Below are 18,776 nucleotides of genomic sequence, written 5' to 3' on the forward strand. Positions count from 1 at the left end.
ACTGTATGAGTAACCAAGTGGGGGAGGGGTGAGTGACGGTAAGACTGACCAAGTGACCATATGAATGAATGACCGCATGAGTTACCAAGTGAGTGACCGTATAAGTAACAATATGAGGACCAATCGAAGAGGTGAGGGACCGTATGAATGGACAACTGAGTGGGTCTGTGACCATAAGAGTGACAGTATGTGACCTGCATGAGAGACCCAGAGAGTGTAGTCACTCATGCGGTCAGGCAATTGTTCACTTATATGGCCAGGCACTTGGTCACTCAAGCACTCACTCGGTCACTCATACGGCCACTCAAGCACTCACTTGGTTACTTTTGGTCCGCAGGCCGTGGGTTTACCATATGTGGCTTAGAGGGTGGGTCATAACGAATTTCTTGAAAAGAAAATTTGAGTTCTTAGCCTTCAAATAGCATTGACATGGCATTAAAAAAATAAGTTTTTGATCGTCTGGGGAGGGGGGGACGAGGCCCCCCCCCTATACCCCTCCCCCTCGCGAACATCTCTGATCCCACTAATATGAGTTAGGAGGTAGGGTGCAGAGCTGACGAAATTTCGCTGACAAGAGGGGGAGGGGTCACAGTTTTCTTGAACTTTGCTGACGGGTGGGGGGGGGGGGGCTCAAAAATGTCCAAAAATTTGCTGAAGTAGTGTTTGAGTGGCCCCCATGATCATTCACTCACCCGTACTCACGCTCACTTACTCATACGCTCACTCACCTAATCACTAGGCGATTCACACACTCAGTCATTTATTCGGTCACTCATACATTCAGGACAGGCGAAATGTAACGAACGCACCGTACCCCCGTGAATACCGAGTATTGGACGTGAAAAATTGGAACCTGAGTCTGATTGAGTGGCCTTTATTATTTTGGGACAGGACCTGTGATTGCACTGTTCGATCCATTATCTACTATTTCTGTCTTAAGAAATGCAGATGCATGTTAAATTCTTATCGCGTATATCGTTTTGTTCCTACACAAAGGCAGTCAGGGATTTCTAATACAGGGTGGGCGAAAAGTCCGTAGAAACTTTCAAAATGCATAAAAACCGGAAAAATAACCGAAATAGAAAACGGTTTGCAGGGTTAGGTCGCGGGAATTTTTTTTAAGACAGGGGAAAGAAAATAATAACTAAAAAAACGGCCGATAGGTGGCGCTGGTACGAGCGTATTCGGTGGAAATATGCAAATGAGACGGTTATAAGCTTGCGCTCCTAATCCACAATCAGTCCACCGTTGTAAACCGTGTATGTCGGTGGGTTGGTAAGATACGGAGTTAGAGATGGGAAGAGTTCAGGGTACATGGGTTCAAACCCACCCACCTCCAGATAGTTACACTCTTTTGCCGCTGTGGTGGTCGAGTGGTTATAGTGACGGACTCGCGATGCGAGGATCCGGGTTCGAACCCCACAGTGGTGGTTGGCTGAAGTTGGTTTTCTGTGGTTCCCAACTTCAAGGCGCAAATGCGAGCCGATCTCCCCGTTAAAAAGTCTCAAAAGAGCAACAGTCCTACAACGATAAACCATTCAATCATAACACTTCACTCATAGTTAGAAAAACTGGTGGCAGATGGCAGCACTACGCATAACAAGCATTACAGAGAAACAAAAAAAACTTCAGGTCAGGTTTCACTACACGTACACGCACATTCCCGCATGTACCGATTCGTTGGGGGTTCCGTGGAAGGGGGTGTGGGCGGGGTGCATGTGTGGTGTAGCAGTAGTTGGTAGGGACTCCAAAAAATGGCTCGGGGATCCATGATGTTCTTAAGTCAGCCACCTGGTTGGGCAATTTGCCTGTTGTGGCGTTGTATTTGCATGTCACAGCCGCTTGAAGGGTTAACTCTTAACGCAGCTTTGGTGAATACGGACCTGTTGCACTCTTTGCCGTTGCTGGTCATGTGGAACACATACTGCTGTGATAAACGATTTAGAGGCATTCTGTTCGTTATTTACGTATCTTTTCTCTGACTTTTCAGCACCAGCTATCGGCCGTTTTTTAGTTCCCCCCGTCTGAAAAAAATTCCCTTGACCTAGCGATGCTAACCCTGCAAACCGTTCTTTATTTCGGTTATTTTTCCGGTTTTTATGAATTCTTAAAGTTTCTACGGTTTTCTTTTGCCCACCCTGTACATGTATAAGAAGAATTTTCACTTTAAGGAAATAAATTGTTATTTATAGAACATCGCACCTCATTCTGGTTAACATTCATGATCCAATCGAGACACAGGAAGAAAAAAAATAGTCGTGAAATTTTCCGATTCTTTCAGAGACTCTTCACGGAAATCGAATCGGAAAATGATCATTAATCAATTTCCACTCACGAACGACGTTCGGCTACTCACATGGCGTCGCCGTTCACCCATCCTCACTGCCCCTTAATTTTACTTTCAATTAATGGCAACTCATCTTTGGTGTCGGTGAACGACCCTCAGGTCGTCGAGCTAGTCACGAGTGGGGGTCCGGGTCCGATCCCAGGGCGGGGGGGGGGGAAATCGTAGAGAAAGTCGGTGCAACGTACTAGTCTGAAATTGATTTTGGTTTTTTTTTCTAGTTTTCTGGCCTCGTGAAGCCCGAACTGGCGCAAAATTCGATGAGCAATTACAAGGGACATACCTTCACTTTTGCTTTAGTAACCGAGAGCCGCCGGACGGCTCTCGGTTATTGGCGATATCAGCCTTTGCCCTGTGTAGGAGCTGAACTGTCTCGGTTACTAAAGCAAGTGAGTGATTGGTCATGAACGTCTGGGAGTTAGTGAATGAGCAAAATGACTGAGTGAGCAGATGAGTGAGTCAATCGCTCACTTACTCAGCCACTCAATCGCTCACTCACTCAACCACTCAATCGCTCACTCACTCAATCACTCATTCGGCCACTCACTCAGCCAATCGTTTACTCACTTGGTTACAAACTGACTCGGTCATTCATACGGTTACTCACTCTCCCACTGACTCGGTCATTCATACGGTTACTCACTCTCCCACTGACTCGGTCATTCATACGGTTACTCACTCTCCCACTGACTCGTTCACTCATACGGTCACGGGCTTACTCGATCACTCACCTACTATTTCGTTCATTCATACGGTTACTCATTCGCTCGCTCGTTCACACAATCATTCATACAGTCATTCACTAGCTTATTCATCAACTTATTCGGTCACTCGCTCGCTCAATCACTCAGTTACTTACTCACTGGTGATGAACTATTGTCGGTGAATTTTCCCAGCCGTAATTTTTCCGCCGACAAATTTTCCCACCGTTAACTTTTCCGTCGGCGAATTTTCCCAGCGGTAATTTTACCGTCGGCGAATTTTCCCATCGGTAACTTTTCCGTCAATGAATTTTTACAGCGGTAATTTTGCCGTTAGTGAGTTTTATCATCGGTAAATTGCATTGCGTGGCGGTGATTTTTCTGTAAATCGGTACCTGCTGGACGATAATAGCATCCAGTACAGTATAGGATCCTATCAGATCGCGAATGAAATGGGTGCAAGGAGAGGGAAAAAAATTCTGAGATAGGGGTGATGGAGAAGTTTGGGAAACTATGATTTTTAGAATTCAGTTTCTTGACGATTTTAGCGGCCATTTTTGCCATTTTTTTTATACTGTCGGCTATCGAGAGTGTCCGCTAACGGGGAGTGAAAAAAAAAAGTTAAAGCCCTATTCCACTGGACTGGTGGGGATCAGAAACGTGTCCGTTAGGAGTTCCACTGTATTGTGGAGCTACTTTTGCAATCAGGGCCGTCTTAAGAGCATGATGGGCCCCCCCGAGCCAAATGACTTTTCTGAGGCCCTACCAGGCAAATTCTCGAAAATCCCAACCAGATATATTTTTTGTGAGGCCCCCGCCCCCTTTTTCTCTTGAGGCCCCCGGACCGTGCCCGGGTGGGCCTATGCCTTTAGTTTGGGCATTGCAAACAGTGCCGTCTTTAGTGAAGCAAATGTTTGATGAAAAAAAATAGTTCCTTTCCTTCAGTTCTTCGTCACTTCTTTTGTTGCCCGGATTCACAGTTTTCACCTGAAAGACTTCCTCGAGATCATCTACGGAACATACCGTACATTGCTAACCCTTACAACGGCGATCCCGAGCGGTTAACCCGAAATATCTCGGATTCTAAACACGCTCTTATTTCCAATTTTGGCAATTATAATGCGGATCAGGAAAATTTTAAAAATCGCTTAAAGTATCGGAATTCGTGATACGCATTAGTCAGCCATATTCTAATTCCTCAGTGACTGGATCAAAAAGCATTTTTTTAGCTTGGGAGGGGGGGGGGTGGGGGAATACAACGGAACGATTGAATATTTTGCAACGAGTTGTACAATATACAGGGTGCAAAGCAAACGGGAGGACATAGCATTTTACCTGCGAACCGTTGATCGTAGAGGTACACTTCCGATTAGAAAAAAAGTTTCCAAATAACGTGTAACACTCAGATATGCCATTCCTGCTTCAAGGGGGTTATATAGTTATCAAAATAAAATAAATTAACTTTTCATACAGTTCCCGTGTGTCCTAAAATCCATTTAAAAAGTGATTGCTCTGTCTTCTGGGGAGCCGCAAACGAAACAGGAATCGGGCAAGGTTTCACACGCCGATGGGAAAAGTTATCGCTGGGAAAATTCACATTGGGCAAAACTTTGTGAACCAGTAAATTAAAATATTGAGGGTTTCCTCTAAAAATTCTGGGGTGGGATCCCTACCAATAACCTTTCGAAATTCCAAACACGGGGGGCAGGGAAAATTGGAAAAATTATCATTCCACTCGACAAAATCTGAAGTCGCCCGAAATTGACCCTCTTGAGATTGGTTAGTCGAGTGAATTGTGTTGTTGTTCCCACGAATATAATTAGTACCGTCCTTCGCAGTCCAAATTTGTAGATGGTCCCCGCCTTTTATTCCTCGCCGGAGTAATAAACACGATCATTTTACCATCCTCCGCTTTCCCTCAATCTCATGTATCTGCGTGTGGGCGCACTTCCACTAAAAGAAACGAAAAGAAAGCCACTAAAGATATGTGCCCATCTCTCTTTCTTCTTCTTCTTTACTTTCATCCCAGCTGAAGTCCTCTTTCTTGAGAGATAATCTCGAAGCTATGCCCGATCTCCGAGACAAAATAAAAACGGAAGGGAAAACAAAGAAGACCCCTGTGTGTGTGTGTGTTATCTCTGATCTCATTATTATTATTTGAAGGAAACACTTCACAAAGCATCAACCATTCATTTCATAGGCAACAGATCGATTAATCATTCGTACATTGATAATATTATGGGCTTCAATAATCAGATTTTCGTCATAAAAATGGAGGATTTTGTTCTATCACAATGTAATTTTTTTTTCTATGTAAGTCACTAGATGGTGCTGCTAGATATGTGCCCAACCAGGGGCGTAGCCAGAAATTTCGTTCGGGGGGACCACTTTCATTTCGGGGGGGGGGGCCAAAGTGACAGAACAATGGATTTGGCCATCTTTTTCCGGTCATTTTCTCACATTTCGGGGGGGGGGAAACCAGACCCCCCCCCCGCTACGCCCTTGTGCCCAAGTACTCTTCCTTGAGAGATAATCTCAAAGCTATACGCCCCGATCCAAAACAAAACGACGCCGCAGAAATTATACTTACCAGACCAGACCAGAATTGAACGTTTCCGTCGCTGCCCAGCCTTTGCAGGCTGTCTGGCGACTTACAGATCACCAGGGGTGGTATGAGAAGGAAAAAGACAAGTTTGTGCATGTGTGTAAGGTATGTAGTGTATGTGTGTGTGTAGAGAATGAATGAGCCAGGAGAGTATTGTTTACAAATCTTCGCGAAATGAATGCTCATCGAGATAAAACACAACACAATCGAAGAACAAGGAGGCAATGTCTTACGGGAAGTAGCTGATGATATGCTACCCAAAAACCCCAACATTATAAATATTTACATAATCGAGAGACACTAACCAGAGATGTTTGAGGTACTGTTGAACCGTCATCAGTCATATAACCATAATCAAGAACGTCAAAGAAAAAGTTATAATGAAGACATGACACATACCATCTCTGTATTGTAATAAAATCAGTTTCAACACGACACGAACCCAATGCACCATTTTATGCAAGCGCAAATTATGAATAAATGAGAAAAATTATTAATTGCGAAAAAAACAACAACATATAAATGCCTCTGAATTGCGATCACAGCATCCGCAATATCAAACAAAACTGACATTAGATTGATAAATTGTTTTGAAAAAAAAAAAAAAAAAAATCAAAATCATGAAAATGTTCTGCAAATTACATCAATTCGTCACCCAATCCACGCTCAGCAAGTCCATTGGCCTAGAGTGTACTGTGGGTATTCTAGGGTCATAATAGACAATTTCTCTAAGATGCGGGTGTTCAGAAGATCGTAGCCTGTCAAAATGAGCATTTGCAAGCTCCTTGATATAGTCCAAGATTAGTGGTAAGTCAAGATCTTTACGGATGTTTTTTCCTCTCACATACCAGGGGGCTCTGGTAAACTGACGAAGAATGATGTTCTGCTGTGTCTGTAAACGTTTCATATTTGCAAGACTGGCATGAGCCCACACTGGGGCAGCATATGTCAGAATAGGACGAATAATAGTTTTAAAAAGAATTACTTTATTCCTCAACGTTAGCCTGGCCTGTGGGAATGTGATTCTGGATAGCATCCCAACTGCTTGTGAGGCCTTATTTCTTACGTACATCACCTGAGGAGAAAATGAGAGCGACTTATCTAGTATACAACCTAGATACTTGACTTGGAGTTTTCTTGTCAACACCGTATTGCCGATGTATATGGGAGTTCTTGGAAACTTGTACCGTCTTGTGAAGAGAATATATTGACATTTTTGATGATTCAACTTTATATCGTTGTCTTGGCACCAGTCCTCAACGTCTTCAGTTGATTCTTGTAAATTTTCAATACATTTTTTCCCTTTTTTGTGATTGGTCAACAGGATGGCATCGTCAGCAAATAGACCAAGCATTCCGCGCTGAGGAGCTGGGAAGTCATTGATGTATAGCGCAAAGAGCAGTGGTCCCAAACAAGAACCCTGCGGGACAGACGCTCTTATTGGTCTAACAGTTGAGAGACAGTTGCCATTTTTGACTTGGAATCTTCGATTGGAAAGGTAACTGTTTAAAAAGATGATGAAATAGTCAGGCAAACCCAGGTCAATTAGTTTGGATAATAAGGTCGTGTGATTCGTTTTGTCGAAGGCCTTACATATATCCAGACAGAGAGCACAGACATGTTCCTTGTAGTTGAACGCAGTCATCACGAACTCGGTAACTCTGTGCAGCTGAGTGACGCAAGAATGCCCCCGCCTGAATCCGTGCTGCTCACTTCGAAGAATGCTGTTGAAGGACAGGAAAGCGTCAAGACGTGAAATATAGATACGTTCAAAGACTTTAGAAATGTTACTGAGTAAGCTGATAGGTCTGAAGTTTTGAGAGAAAAGTGGGTCAGTTCCAGATTTATGAAGAGGTTTGACAATAGAAAGTTTCCAGACATTAGGAAAATAGCTTGTCTGAAGCATGCTATTAAATATATTAGTGAATGATTTGAGGATAGAAAGAGGAAGATTTTTAAGAGCGAGATTTGAAATTTCATCATGACCAGAAGCTTTTTTAGTTTTGAGTTTGTTAATCATGCCCCTGATTTCGTCAACATTGGTCAAACCGGCAGCACCCATTCCGCGCAAGGCATCCGAGCGAACTCTATCCAGGAATTCTTGAACTTTTCCATGATGAGCTGAAGCAATACTTCGAGATTGCAGACTGTTTGGCATGAATTGCTTTTCATAGTTATCAGCAAACGTTTCAACAATCTCTTCATTTGTATACAACAGTTGACCTTGTTCGTTTGTAATTTTGTCCACCGCTGGAGATTTTCGTTTACAGATTTTCCACGCCTTCCAAAGTGAGCCATCGGATGCTGTGGCCTCCTCAATGAAGTGGGTGAATCTCTCATTGACATATTCAGTTGTTTCTTGTCTTATTTCCTTTTCTAGTCTGTTTAGAGTGGTTTTGTCAGACCGTCTTCTAAATCTTTGCCAGAGTTTTCGGACCCGGTTTTTTAGTCTGATTTTGTCCCGTAATTCTTCCGAAATGCCAAATCTGTTTTCTTTTGCCTTAATCTTCCTGGTAGAGGCTTGAATAGCTGTTTTAATTTGTTCAGTCACATCAACTACTGCATTTTCAATACAGTTCGTCGTCAATTCCGCTGAGTTCCACACTGGTAATGTTTCCAGCGTAGAGCGGAAGATTTCCCAGTTGGTAACCAGTTGATATGGAATATCCTTTGGTCTAGTTATATCGATGGTGAAAATAATAGGGTTGTGAGTTGAATTAAGTTTGGCAGTTGTTTCGAAAAAGATGTTGTGCCTGAAGTTTTTGGAGATTCCATAGTCCAGAACATAACGACGCCGCAGAAATTATACTTTATGATTTAAATTATTTGAAGAAAAATTTTACATTACTAAAGCATCAACCATTCACTTTATAAGCAACAGATCGATTAATCATTCACGCATTGATAATAACGGTGTTCAATAATCAGATTTTTTGTCATGATTGGGAATTTAATTCTATCGTAACGCGTAAAATACTCTTTATTTTATGGTGAGTCACTAGATGGCGCTGGCAAATTGAAAATGCTGGAAATGAATGAAAGATCGCTGTGAATTACGATGATTTGGAATATTTTGAGGTTACTTTCGTTGGTATACACGCCAGATGTTCTCAATCTTTACGATGAAAATACTTCGGCATGGTACTCTGTGCATTGGAGTCTTCATCAATTTTGGGAAGGGACGGGATGCTCCATCTTACGGCTCTATTCCGGCCAAAAAATGCACCAAAAAAAAATTGTCAATAAATTATAATGTAAATATCGGTAATTAGATTAGAAAAATCGCCATGGGATTGGATATTTTCCACGCTGCATTCCTTTAAAAGCCCTTTTTTTCGGCGGTAAAACTAAAGATCACCTTTCAAAAGATGCTTTTTGGTAAAGGATCATGGCATGTGTTTCAGTGTTCATCAGTGTTTCTCAAAAAGAGTTTCGAGGAACCTGAAGATCCCGGGAGGCATCTTTCTCGATAGTAGAGATCCAGCAGATGCAGTCTCCCTCCTTTACGGCCAAACAGTAATTATATAAGTTTAATTTTTAAAGCTTCGGTAAGGACCGTTTTTTTTTTTATTTTGTTGACCCACTGGTGTCCGCAAAAGAGAGGTTTTATTCTAGGTAAGAAGTTCTAGCTTTGTAGGAGGGTTCCGTAAACCATACATGATTCGTAATGATTCCCAGAGCATAGCCATCATCAAATAGCGTCAAGTTTTAAATAAATCAATTCTTACAACATTTCGTACACAATAGTACCAATGCCCGGAACTAGAGTTGGGGCAAGGCCGTCTTAACAACCTCAAAGTCCCCAGGGTACAGTGCCGTCTTAACGCATGGGCCCACCCGGTCACGGCCCGGGGGCCTCAGGAGAAGAGGGGCCTCACAAAAATGAGATCCGATTGAAATTCTCTATAATTTGCAAGGTAAGGCCTCAGAAAAACCAATTGGCCCGGGGGCCCACGATGCTCTTAAGACGGCCCTGCCTGGGTAACTGGTAAAGTTACTTTCAGGGCCCAGGTGTCAGATGGCATTGGAGAATCGCAAATGAAGCAATTTTTTTTGCTGCTTCAAAACAGGGGGGGGGGGGGGAGGGAATCAATTTTTTTCCCTTTCGGACAATAAGGTTAGTTACGGCCCTGACCAGGCCAAGGCTTTAAAGCTGATCCCTGACCGAACGGCCCTTGCAACAATGGTATTTTAATGAGTGAGTCAACAGGCCAGAGGGGGTCCCTAAAAATTATGGACTTATTTTTTAGTGCATTTTTGGCAGAAATAGGGCCGTCTCGTCCCAAAATTATTGAAGACTTCTGTCAATCCTCGTATATACCAGTCGCGAATCCAGAGCAATATGTCCGGAAGCCATTTGTTTCGTGAATAGTCGGATCGTCCCATATTTTACGGGACAGACAAATTTTCCCCATATTATTCGGCCTTTGGGGGGGGGCTGCTATCACCCCCCCCCCCTCCTCTGGATACCTGTCATACAAAAGATTTTTAATACATTATTTGAGCTTCCCATTGGACTCAGACAGCCCTGAATAATGGAAATTCAGAAACACCCTTAGGAATAAATGATGGAGGGGGGGGGTGGTACAACAGTGAGAGGTGGAGCCTGTTTCTCGCATGATCAAACGAAACCCCACAAATTTTTGGGGGCTTTGAAATTGATTCCCTTCCCTATTCTAGGCACGGGCCTCTCTCCCATCCACAGTATAAAAAGAATCCGGGGGGCACAACAGCGACAGGCACAGGGCCCGTTTCTCGCATAGTCAAATGGGGCCCCTGAAATTGATTGCCTTTTCTATTGTAGGCACGGGCCTCTCTTTCACTTCTCTGCCTCACAAACACTATGTATGGGGGGGGGGCACTCCGAATATTGATATTTTCCCAGGGCCCAAAACAGGCCCGTTGCCAGGAATTTCGTTCGGGGGGGGACGAAAGTGATAGAAGAATAGATTTGGCCATTCTTTCCCCCTTTTTAGGTCATTTTTTCACATTTCGGGGAGATCAGACCCCCCAAGTCCCCCCCCCCGCTCCCCTCTACGGCTTTGGCCCGAACTTATGCGAAACAGGCTCTGTCGAGAGGGAAAGGATGTCTGATGCCCACAGGAATGAAATTGGCATTATTTTATCAAAAATCGGCGGGGGGGAACCTTCAAAAAATGTTTTTTTTCCGGAGCGACAGAGGCTATAGGCAGGGCCGTCTTAAGAGCATCATGGGCCACCGGGCCAAGTTGTTTTTATCAAGCCCTACCAGGTGAATTCTAGAAAATTTTAACTAGATCTCATTTTCGTGAGGCCCCTGTACTATTGAGGCCCCCCGGGGTCTTTCCCGGGTGGGCCCATACGTTAAGACGGCAATGGCTATAGGCTCCCGGATCTGTGCCCATGTCTCTACCTAAAAAAACACTGTATATAAATGTCCACCCCAAAAAATTGATATTTGCCCAGCGCCCGAACATATGAGAGACGGGCTCTCGACGGGGCAAGGGTGTCTCATGCCTCCGGGAGTGAAATTGATGGTGCATTAAAAATCGGGGAAGAGGACCAATTAAAAAAAAAAAAAAATTCCAGAGCAACAGAGAACCAGGGCAACGGAAGGGGGGAGGGGGCTCACAAAAATATGTATATTTATTTTTCTACTTTTTCAAGGGGAGCCTCCCACGAGAAAAGTCTGGGAGGGGGCCGAGAATTCCCGTGGAGATCGGGCCGAAGAGAAACACTGAAAAATGAAACAAAAAAAAAAAAAGTGGACTTACCATCGAATCGTCGCCGGACAGCGTCCATTGCAAGCGCCGGTCCCCACGGGTTCCGCCGCCGCCATCGGCCCCCTTTGAGCGCGGTCGTCGCGCAGCGTTCGCTCCTAAATAACCCCCCCAAAAAACACACACACACACACGCGCGCACGCACACGATCACAAACGCTGGCTCTTCCGGGGGGGATGGGCCGCACTAGATAATCACTTTTGGCACCATATTCATCCGAACAAGCTGAGGACCGATCCAGATATTTCAAAAAAAAAAACCAAAACGAATAAATAAATTATATAATTTCTCTCCCTTCTCTCTCTCTCCTCCTAAATAAAAAATAAATTATCTCTGTATCACACCATCATATGTTTCTTCTTCGTGGGAACCAATTTACAGTAAAATATTTTGTTGTTGTTAACTGTCCATCGTCCACCCTTGGCCGAATCCAGTTTTTCGGATGGATATGAAGGACTAAAAAACCACACCAAGGCAGAAATCTAATTTAGTTGAAGGCGGTTGGTTTTTTGTGACTTCTCTTTGCTCGGCTTATTTTTTTTTTGGAAATAATAATAATAAAAATAAGCTTTGGAACCTTAACCTTGGCGACATTTCTCGAGCAGGGTGGAGAATTTGGCGAGCTTTTCTCTCTGTCTCTCTCCATCTTGGTTTGATTTTTTTTTATGATCTTTTGCCTAATTTCTATTTCACGGGGGGAGTTGGACCTGGGGCAGTTGACTCAGGGAAAGGTCAAACCGGAGCCATAATTATTATAGAAGACTTTTATTAATCATGAAATTATTATATTTTTTTCAATGGATTCTGAAATTATTTTTTCCCATTAGTTCTGAACTTTCTTCGATACTGAATTTATTTCAACTCTGAAATTGTTCCTTCGGTTAATTTTGAAGTTATTTCCAGCATTATGATTGCTTACTTTTTCATTTTCTTCGGTTCTGAAATAATTTCTTCCATTAATTCTGAATTCTCTTTAATTCTGAAATAATTTCTTCCATTAATTCTGAATTCTCTTCAATTCTGAAATAATTTCTTCCATTAATTCTGAATTATCCCCAGTTCTGAAATAATTTCTTCTATTAATTCTGAATTCTCTTCAATTCTGAAATAATTTCTTCCATTAATTCTGAATCATCTCCAATTCTGAAATAATTTCTTCTATTAATTCTGAATCATCTCCAATTCTGAAATGATTTCTTCCATTAATTCTGAATTCTCTTCAATTCTGAAATAATTTCTTCCATTAATTCTGAATTATCCCCAGTTCTGAAATAATTTCTTCTATTAATTCTGAATTCTCTTCAATTCTGAAATAATTTCTTCCATTAATTCTGAATCATCTCCAATTCTGAAATAATTTCTTCTATTAATTCTGAATCATCTCCAATTCTGAAATAATTTCTTCCATTAATTCTGAATTATCTCCAGTTCTGAAATGATTTCTTCCATTAATAATTCTGAATTCTCCCCAATTCTGAAGTAATTTCTTCTATTAGTTCTGAATTCTCTTCAATTCTGAAATAATTTCTTCTTAATTTGGAATTACATTTGCTATTTCATTCTGAAAATTTCCTTCCATTCTGAAAACATTTCTTTCATTAGTTCTGAATTTCCTTGAATTCTCTCATTTTAAAAACTTGTGAATTTTTTTTAATTGTTAATTTAAAAGTCAATCAAATTTTTTAAATTAAACTCTTCATTTTTTTTAAATAATGAAATGTTAAGTAGGGTGAATGAAAAGTACGGTATTCATTTTTGTAGAAGAGAGAGAGAGAGGAGAACGTCGCCAAGATGGGAATCATTTGGCGCCGAAACTTTCAGCATCTCTCGTAAACAACTTTCAGCCATGTGGGCTTCAGGGCATCTCATTGGCTGCCGGAGCAGTCAATCACTCGTCGGAATCTGTTAGCGCCCCGCCCCCGTCATCTCTGAAGTGTTTTTCCTCTGTCTCGGCATCCTACACAGCCAGGGGGCTCCTCCGTTCAAAAACCGTTCGGTGAAAACGTCCCAATAGGAAAAAAAATTTTACATAGGAAAAAAAATAAATAACAAATAACTCCTGCGCGGAGCTGTGTAAAAAATTTTTCGGACATTTTGTAAAAAGCCTGTGTGAAGTTGATACCGGCAACGACGACAATGGCGTGAAGTTTGTAGGGGGGTGGCCCTCAGTGGACTCAGCCATACAAGCCAAAACAAAAGAAGAATGGTGAGGATGACTATAGGATGACCTGTGATCGATAAACTTGTACATAATGTCATCACCTATTATTACCAGTGCTCGTTGGTTTCACATAGTAGTCATCACTATATCGTGTCTGCTGTACCAGAGTCATCTATGTGAAGGCGCAGTAAGTACCAATTTATTGAAATATGTATCTTAAATGTTCAGTGAATACTATGCGATTGATTAATTCCTCAATTTGTATCAATTTTTCAACAAATTAATTAATTTTTATTGAATTATCATCGCTAGTACTCAGCTAATACGTAGCTATTGATACTCAAAACTTTTCCTACAATAGATGGCGCTTACAAAATTAATATAAATATTTTCCAAATTTACATTGAATTGGAGTTATTGTGTTCGTTTCGTGACGCCAGATTCCCCCTCCACGGGATGAGTTAAATTGGAATATGGATGTATGGGAAATGTCTATGTTTTCTGTTGCAAGCCCCCTCTGGGTGACCCAGGGCCATGCCCCATCCTGGAGAGGAGCGCCCCAACCAGCCTTTTTACGGGCTCTTCTATTGTGAAGAAAATGCTAGCTTTGTAAAGCAAAGAAGTTAGCTTTGAAAAACAAAAAAAAAAATGATGGTAATTGTCCCGTGCACAGCTCTTTCTTTTTTCAAACCGAGCACAACTCGGGTCTATCGCCACCTACGGGCAATTTACTACCTAGGGCTGGAGCTCTGTCAGCCCCCGCCCTTTTGGGGGGGTCATACCCTGGGCAAAGTAGGAATTAGGGGAGGAGGCCCTCCAACTATGGTCGGAGAAAAAGTGTTACTGAAATGTTAGAGGCCCTGGGAAAAAGTCGAAATCGGGATCCCTCCCCCCCCCCCCATCAATATCCTCGAGAGGAGTCCTGTTTGCTGGCCCTCAAGGAGAGTTTTTTTATTGTTCCTTGTGCTTTTGTTCTAGTTTTGTGATGTGAAAGGAAAAATAAGAGATTCTCCTGTCGTCGTCCCCGCATCCTGGAGCAGGGCCCCAGGCTGGGGTCTTTTGCGAACCCCCTCTCCCGGTCAGATTTTCCACGGGCCCTTCTATAGGTAATTGATAGCGTGAGAAAGCAAAAAATGGTGAGACTTGCTCCGGGCCCCAGGACTAGAGTCCTGTCAGTTCCGCCCCTTGTGGGGGGGACATGCTTGAAACATGTCAAACACTCTGTGTCGGGGAGTAAGGGGACGTGGTATAAATAATGTTAGTGATGATGGACGATCCACATCATGGGGGAAAATAATTAATATAATGATGAATTAAACAATGAGATTTGCTGTAGCGTGGGGAAAAAAATAGTGTAAAGCGCCATCTATCGGCAAAAATTGTGAACTCATCAATTCACAATTCTTTGCCCGCGTGTGTAAACATACACATAGACATGTTTACATGTTACGTGTGGTCTCTAGGGGGATCCGATCAGCCTTCCTCTTCACAGGACTGACTTAGCAACAACGGGGCACTTGGAAAAATTAACGTTACTGGGACCCCCATCTGGCCAAAAGTACCCGACTAGCAATTTGCATACTACTTGCAAAATATTATCATGGAGGAGGGGCATGCGTTACGACGGCCGAACTACGTACTCCCTTCCCAAGTCTGTTCCAAATGGTGGAGTCGGAAATGCTCATGACCTGTGGATGCTCACCTTAAAAATTTTGATGGAGATGCGGTTGCTAAATAGGCTTTCGCAAATGGGGTTTTCGGGTTCACCCCCCCTCCCTGAATATTTTAGTGTTTTTGAGCAAAAAAAAACAGAACCTCCCCCCCCCCCCGCCTTTCTGAGAAAACCCTTCTTGCTCTTATAGGTTTTTTTTTTATAGCCATGCTACAGAAAGCAGGACCGTTCTAATGCATGAGTCCGCATGCGTTTAACTCGGGGAGGGGGTGACGCAATAGTATACGGAGGGAGGCAATTGCCCTGCCTGTTCAGTGACAGAAATTGTATCACTGACCCAAGCAGAAGGAAAAAGTTTGACATTCACCCCCCCCCCGTTCACTATACACACCCTCGATGATTCACCTTCCCCCCCCCTCCCCGTTCGAGCAGCCTTCATCTGTTCATGTCCCGACTGCATAGACTGCACTTCACTCTCCTCCACAAACGGCATCCAGACACAATTTGATACGGTACTCTCTTAAGAGCACCCTGGGTGCTTCCGGACCAAGTTCTGCGACCCTATACCAGACAAATTCGCATGCATACTCCTCGAAAATTTCAACTATTTCTCAGTTTTGTGAGCCCCCCCCCCCCCCCCCCATCGGGTCGTGCTCGGGTGGACCCATGCGTTGAGACGGCACCGACATCACCAACAGTGAGAATTTCGTGAAGTGGAACTTGGAAAAATGAGGAAAATGAATACGGGGGTTGTTACGACAAGTGGTTTCTCAAAGTGTGCGTTGCGGCTGCCAGGGGCGTCACGAACCTTTGCGAAGGGCGTCGCGCTGAGCTGATGGTATTGATGTGTGGTGCGCTTTGAAGCGATTCTTCGTTAAGACCACTCCGAGAAACCCTGGGTGTTGCGAGACTTTGAATCCCACTCAAATAACCGGTTTACGGAAAATTCACCGACTAACAAATCACTGACGACTCGAGTCAGTGAGCCAGTCAGTGAGCGAGGAATGATCGCGTTTGTGAATCAGTAACTGACGTAGTAGTTAGTGAATGAGTGACAGTGTGGTTATAGTGTTGATGAGTGAGCGAGTGACAGAGTTTGCGACCTAGAGATAGTAAGTGAACTAGTGAATGAGTGACAGTGTGGTTATAGTGTTGATGAGTGAGCAAACTAATGAGTGAGCGAGTGACAGAGTTTGCAACTTAGAGATAGTAAGTGAACTAGTGAATGAGTGACAGTGTGGTTATAGTGTTGATGAGTGAGCGAGTGACAGAGTTTGCGACCTAGAGATAGTAAGTGAACTAGTGAATGAGTGACAGTGTGGTTATGGTGTTGATGAGTGAGCAAACTAATGAGTGAGCGAGTGACAGAGTTTGCAACTTAGAGATAGTAAGTGAACTAGTGAATGAGTGACAGTGTGGTTATAGTGTTGATGAGTGAGCGAGTGACAGAGTTTGCGACCTAGAGATAGTAAGTGAACTAGTGAATGAGTGACAGTGTGGTTATAGTGTTGATGAGTGAGCAAACTAATGAGTGAGCGAGTGACAGAGTTTGCGACCTAGAGATAGTAAGTGAACTAGTGAATGAGTGACAGTGTGGTTATAGTGTTGATGAGTGAGCAAACTAATGAGTGAGCGAGTGACAGAGTTTGCAACTTAGAGATAGTAAGTGAACTAGTGAATGAGTGACAGTGTGGTTATAGTGTTGATGAGTGAGCGAGTGACAGAGTTTGCGACCTAGAGATAGTAAGTGAACTAGTGAATGAGTGACAGTGTGGTTATAGTGTTGATGAGTGAGCAAACTAATGAGTGAGCGAGTGACAGAGTTTGCAACTTAGAGATAGTAAGTGAACTAGTGAATGAGTGACAGTGTGGTTATAGTGTTGATGAGTGAGCGAGTGACAGAGTTTGCGACCTAGAGATAGTAAGTGAACTAATGAATGAGTGACAGTGTGGTTATGGTGTTGATGAGTGAGCAAACTAATGAGTGAGCGAGTGACAGAGTTTGCAACTTAGAGATAGTAAGTGAACTAGTGAATGAGTGACAGTGTGGTTATAGTGTTGATGAGTGAGCGAGTGACAGAGTTTGCGACCTAGAGATAGTAAGTGAACTAGTGAATGAGTGACAGTGTGGTTATAGTGTTGATGAGTGAGCAAACTAATGAGTGAGCGAGTGACAGAGTTTGCGACCTAGAGATAGTAAGTGAACTAGTGAATGAGTGACAGTGTGGTTATAGTGTTGATGAGTGAGCAAACTAATGAGTGAGCGAGTGACAGAGTTTGCAACTTAGAGATAGTAAGTGAACTAGTGAATGAGTGACAGTGTGGTTATAGTGTTGATGAGTGAGCGAGTGACAGAGTTTGCGACCTAGAGATAGTAAGTGAACTAGTGAATGAGTGACAGTGTGGTTATAGTGTTGATGAGTGAGCAAACTAATGAGTGAGCGAGTGACAGAGTTTGCAACTTAGAGATAGTAAGTGAACTAGTGAATGAGTGACAGTGTGGTTATAGTGTTGATGAGTGAGCGAGTGACAGAGTTTGCGACCTAGAGATAGTAAGTGAACTAATGAATGAGTGACAGTGTGGTTATAGTGTTGATGAGTGAGCAAACTAATGAGTGAGCGAGTGACAGAGTTTGCGACCTAGAGATAGTAAGTGAACTAGTGAATGAGTGACAGTGTGGTTATAGTGTTGATGAGTGAGCAAACTAATGAGTGAGCGAGTGACAGAGTTTGCGACCTAGAGATAGTAAGTGAACTAGTGAATGAGTGACAGTGTGGTTATAGTGTTGATGAGTGAGCAAACTAATGAGTGAGCGAGTGACAGAGTTTGCAACTTAGAGATAGTAAGTGAACTAGTGAATGAGTGACAGTGTGGTTATAGTGTTGATGAGTGAGCGAGTGACAGAGTTTGCGACCTAGAGATAGTAAGTGAACTAGTGAATGAGTGACAGTGTGGTTATAGTGTTGATGAGTGAGCAAACTAATGAGTGAGCGAGTGACAGAGTTTGCAACTTAGAGATAGTAAGTGAACTAGTGAATGAGTGACAGTGTGGTTATAGTGTTGATGAGTGAGCGAGTGACAGAGTTTGCGACCTAGAGATAGTAAGTGAACTAATGAATGAGTGACAGTGTGGTTATAGTGTTGATGAGTGAGCAAACTAATGAGTGAGCGAGTGACAGAGTTTGCGACCTAGAGATAGTAAGTGAACTAGTGAATGAGTGTCACGATGGGCAACTCAGCTGTGAACAGAGCGCCCGAGTGGCAATAGTAAGATGAACGTCTATCACCGTGAAGGGTGCCATCCAAAGTTATAACCCGGGAGAGAGTGTATGGATAGATGTTTTTTCCTACCGAGATATAGGCGACCACCAGTAGATGGTGCCTTCATTTCCAACCCGACTCATTAATGGCAGTAAATTGCAATATGGCTAGAGTTAGTGTTTGGTGAAGAACTAGCAGACTGATGGCCGTATTCACAAACTACAATCGCAGGTTAAAGAATTAGCGATCGACCCAGATTGGTTAAAATCCT

General features: G+C 43.0%; 2 protein-coding genes across 2 annotated transcripts in view; one reads left to right on the forward strand and one right to left on the reverse strand.

Moving 5' to 3' along the window:
* The window catches only part of Col4a1 (Collagen type IV alpha 1), a 98,183-nt gene extending 86,248 nt beyond the window's left edge, over positions 1-11,935 (reverse strand). Inside the window, exon 1 of the mRNA XM_089248714.1 lies at positions 11,404-11,935. Within this exon, the coding sequence (XP_089104840.1) occupies positions 11,404-11,468 (65 nt within the window). The 5' untranslated portion in view covers positions 11,469-11,935. The remainder of the gene's footprint in view (positions 1-11,403) is intronic.
* A 1,342-nt stretch (positions 11,936-13,277) lies between these two features.
* LOC149070781 (uncharacterized) overlaps positions 13,278-18,776 on the forward strand; it is a 97,920-nt gene continuing 92,421 nt past the window's right edge. The window contains exon 1 of the mRNA XM_089248477.1: positions 13,278-13,758. Within this exon, the coding sequence (XP_089104603.1) occupies positions 13,663-13,758 (96 nt within the window). The 5' untranslated portion in view covers positions 13,278-13,662. The remainder of the gene's footprint in view (positions 13,759-18,776) is intronic.

This window comes from Pholcus phalangioides, unplaced genomic scaffold, assembly GCF_987345545.1.
Source record: "Pholcus phalangioides strain wild (caught in Gottingen) unplaced genomic scaffold, Ppha-v1.0 ptg000020l_1, whole genome shotgun sequence".
NCBI classification, from domain to species: Eukaryota; Metazoa; Arthropoda; class Arachnida; order Araneae; family Pholcidae; genus Pholcus; species Pholcus phalangioides.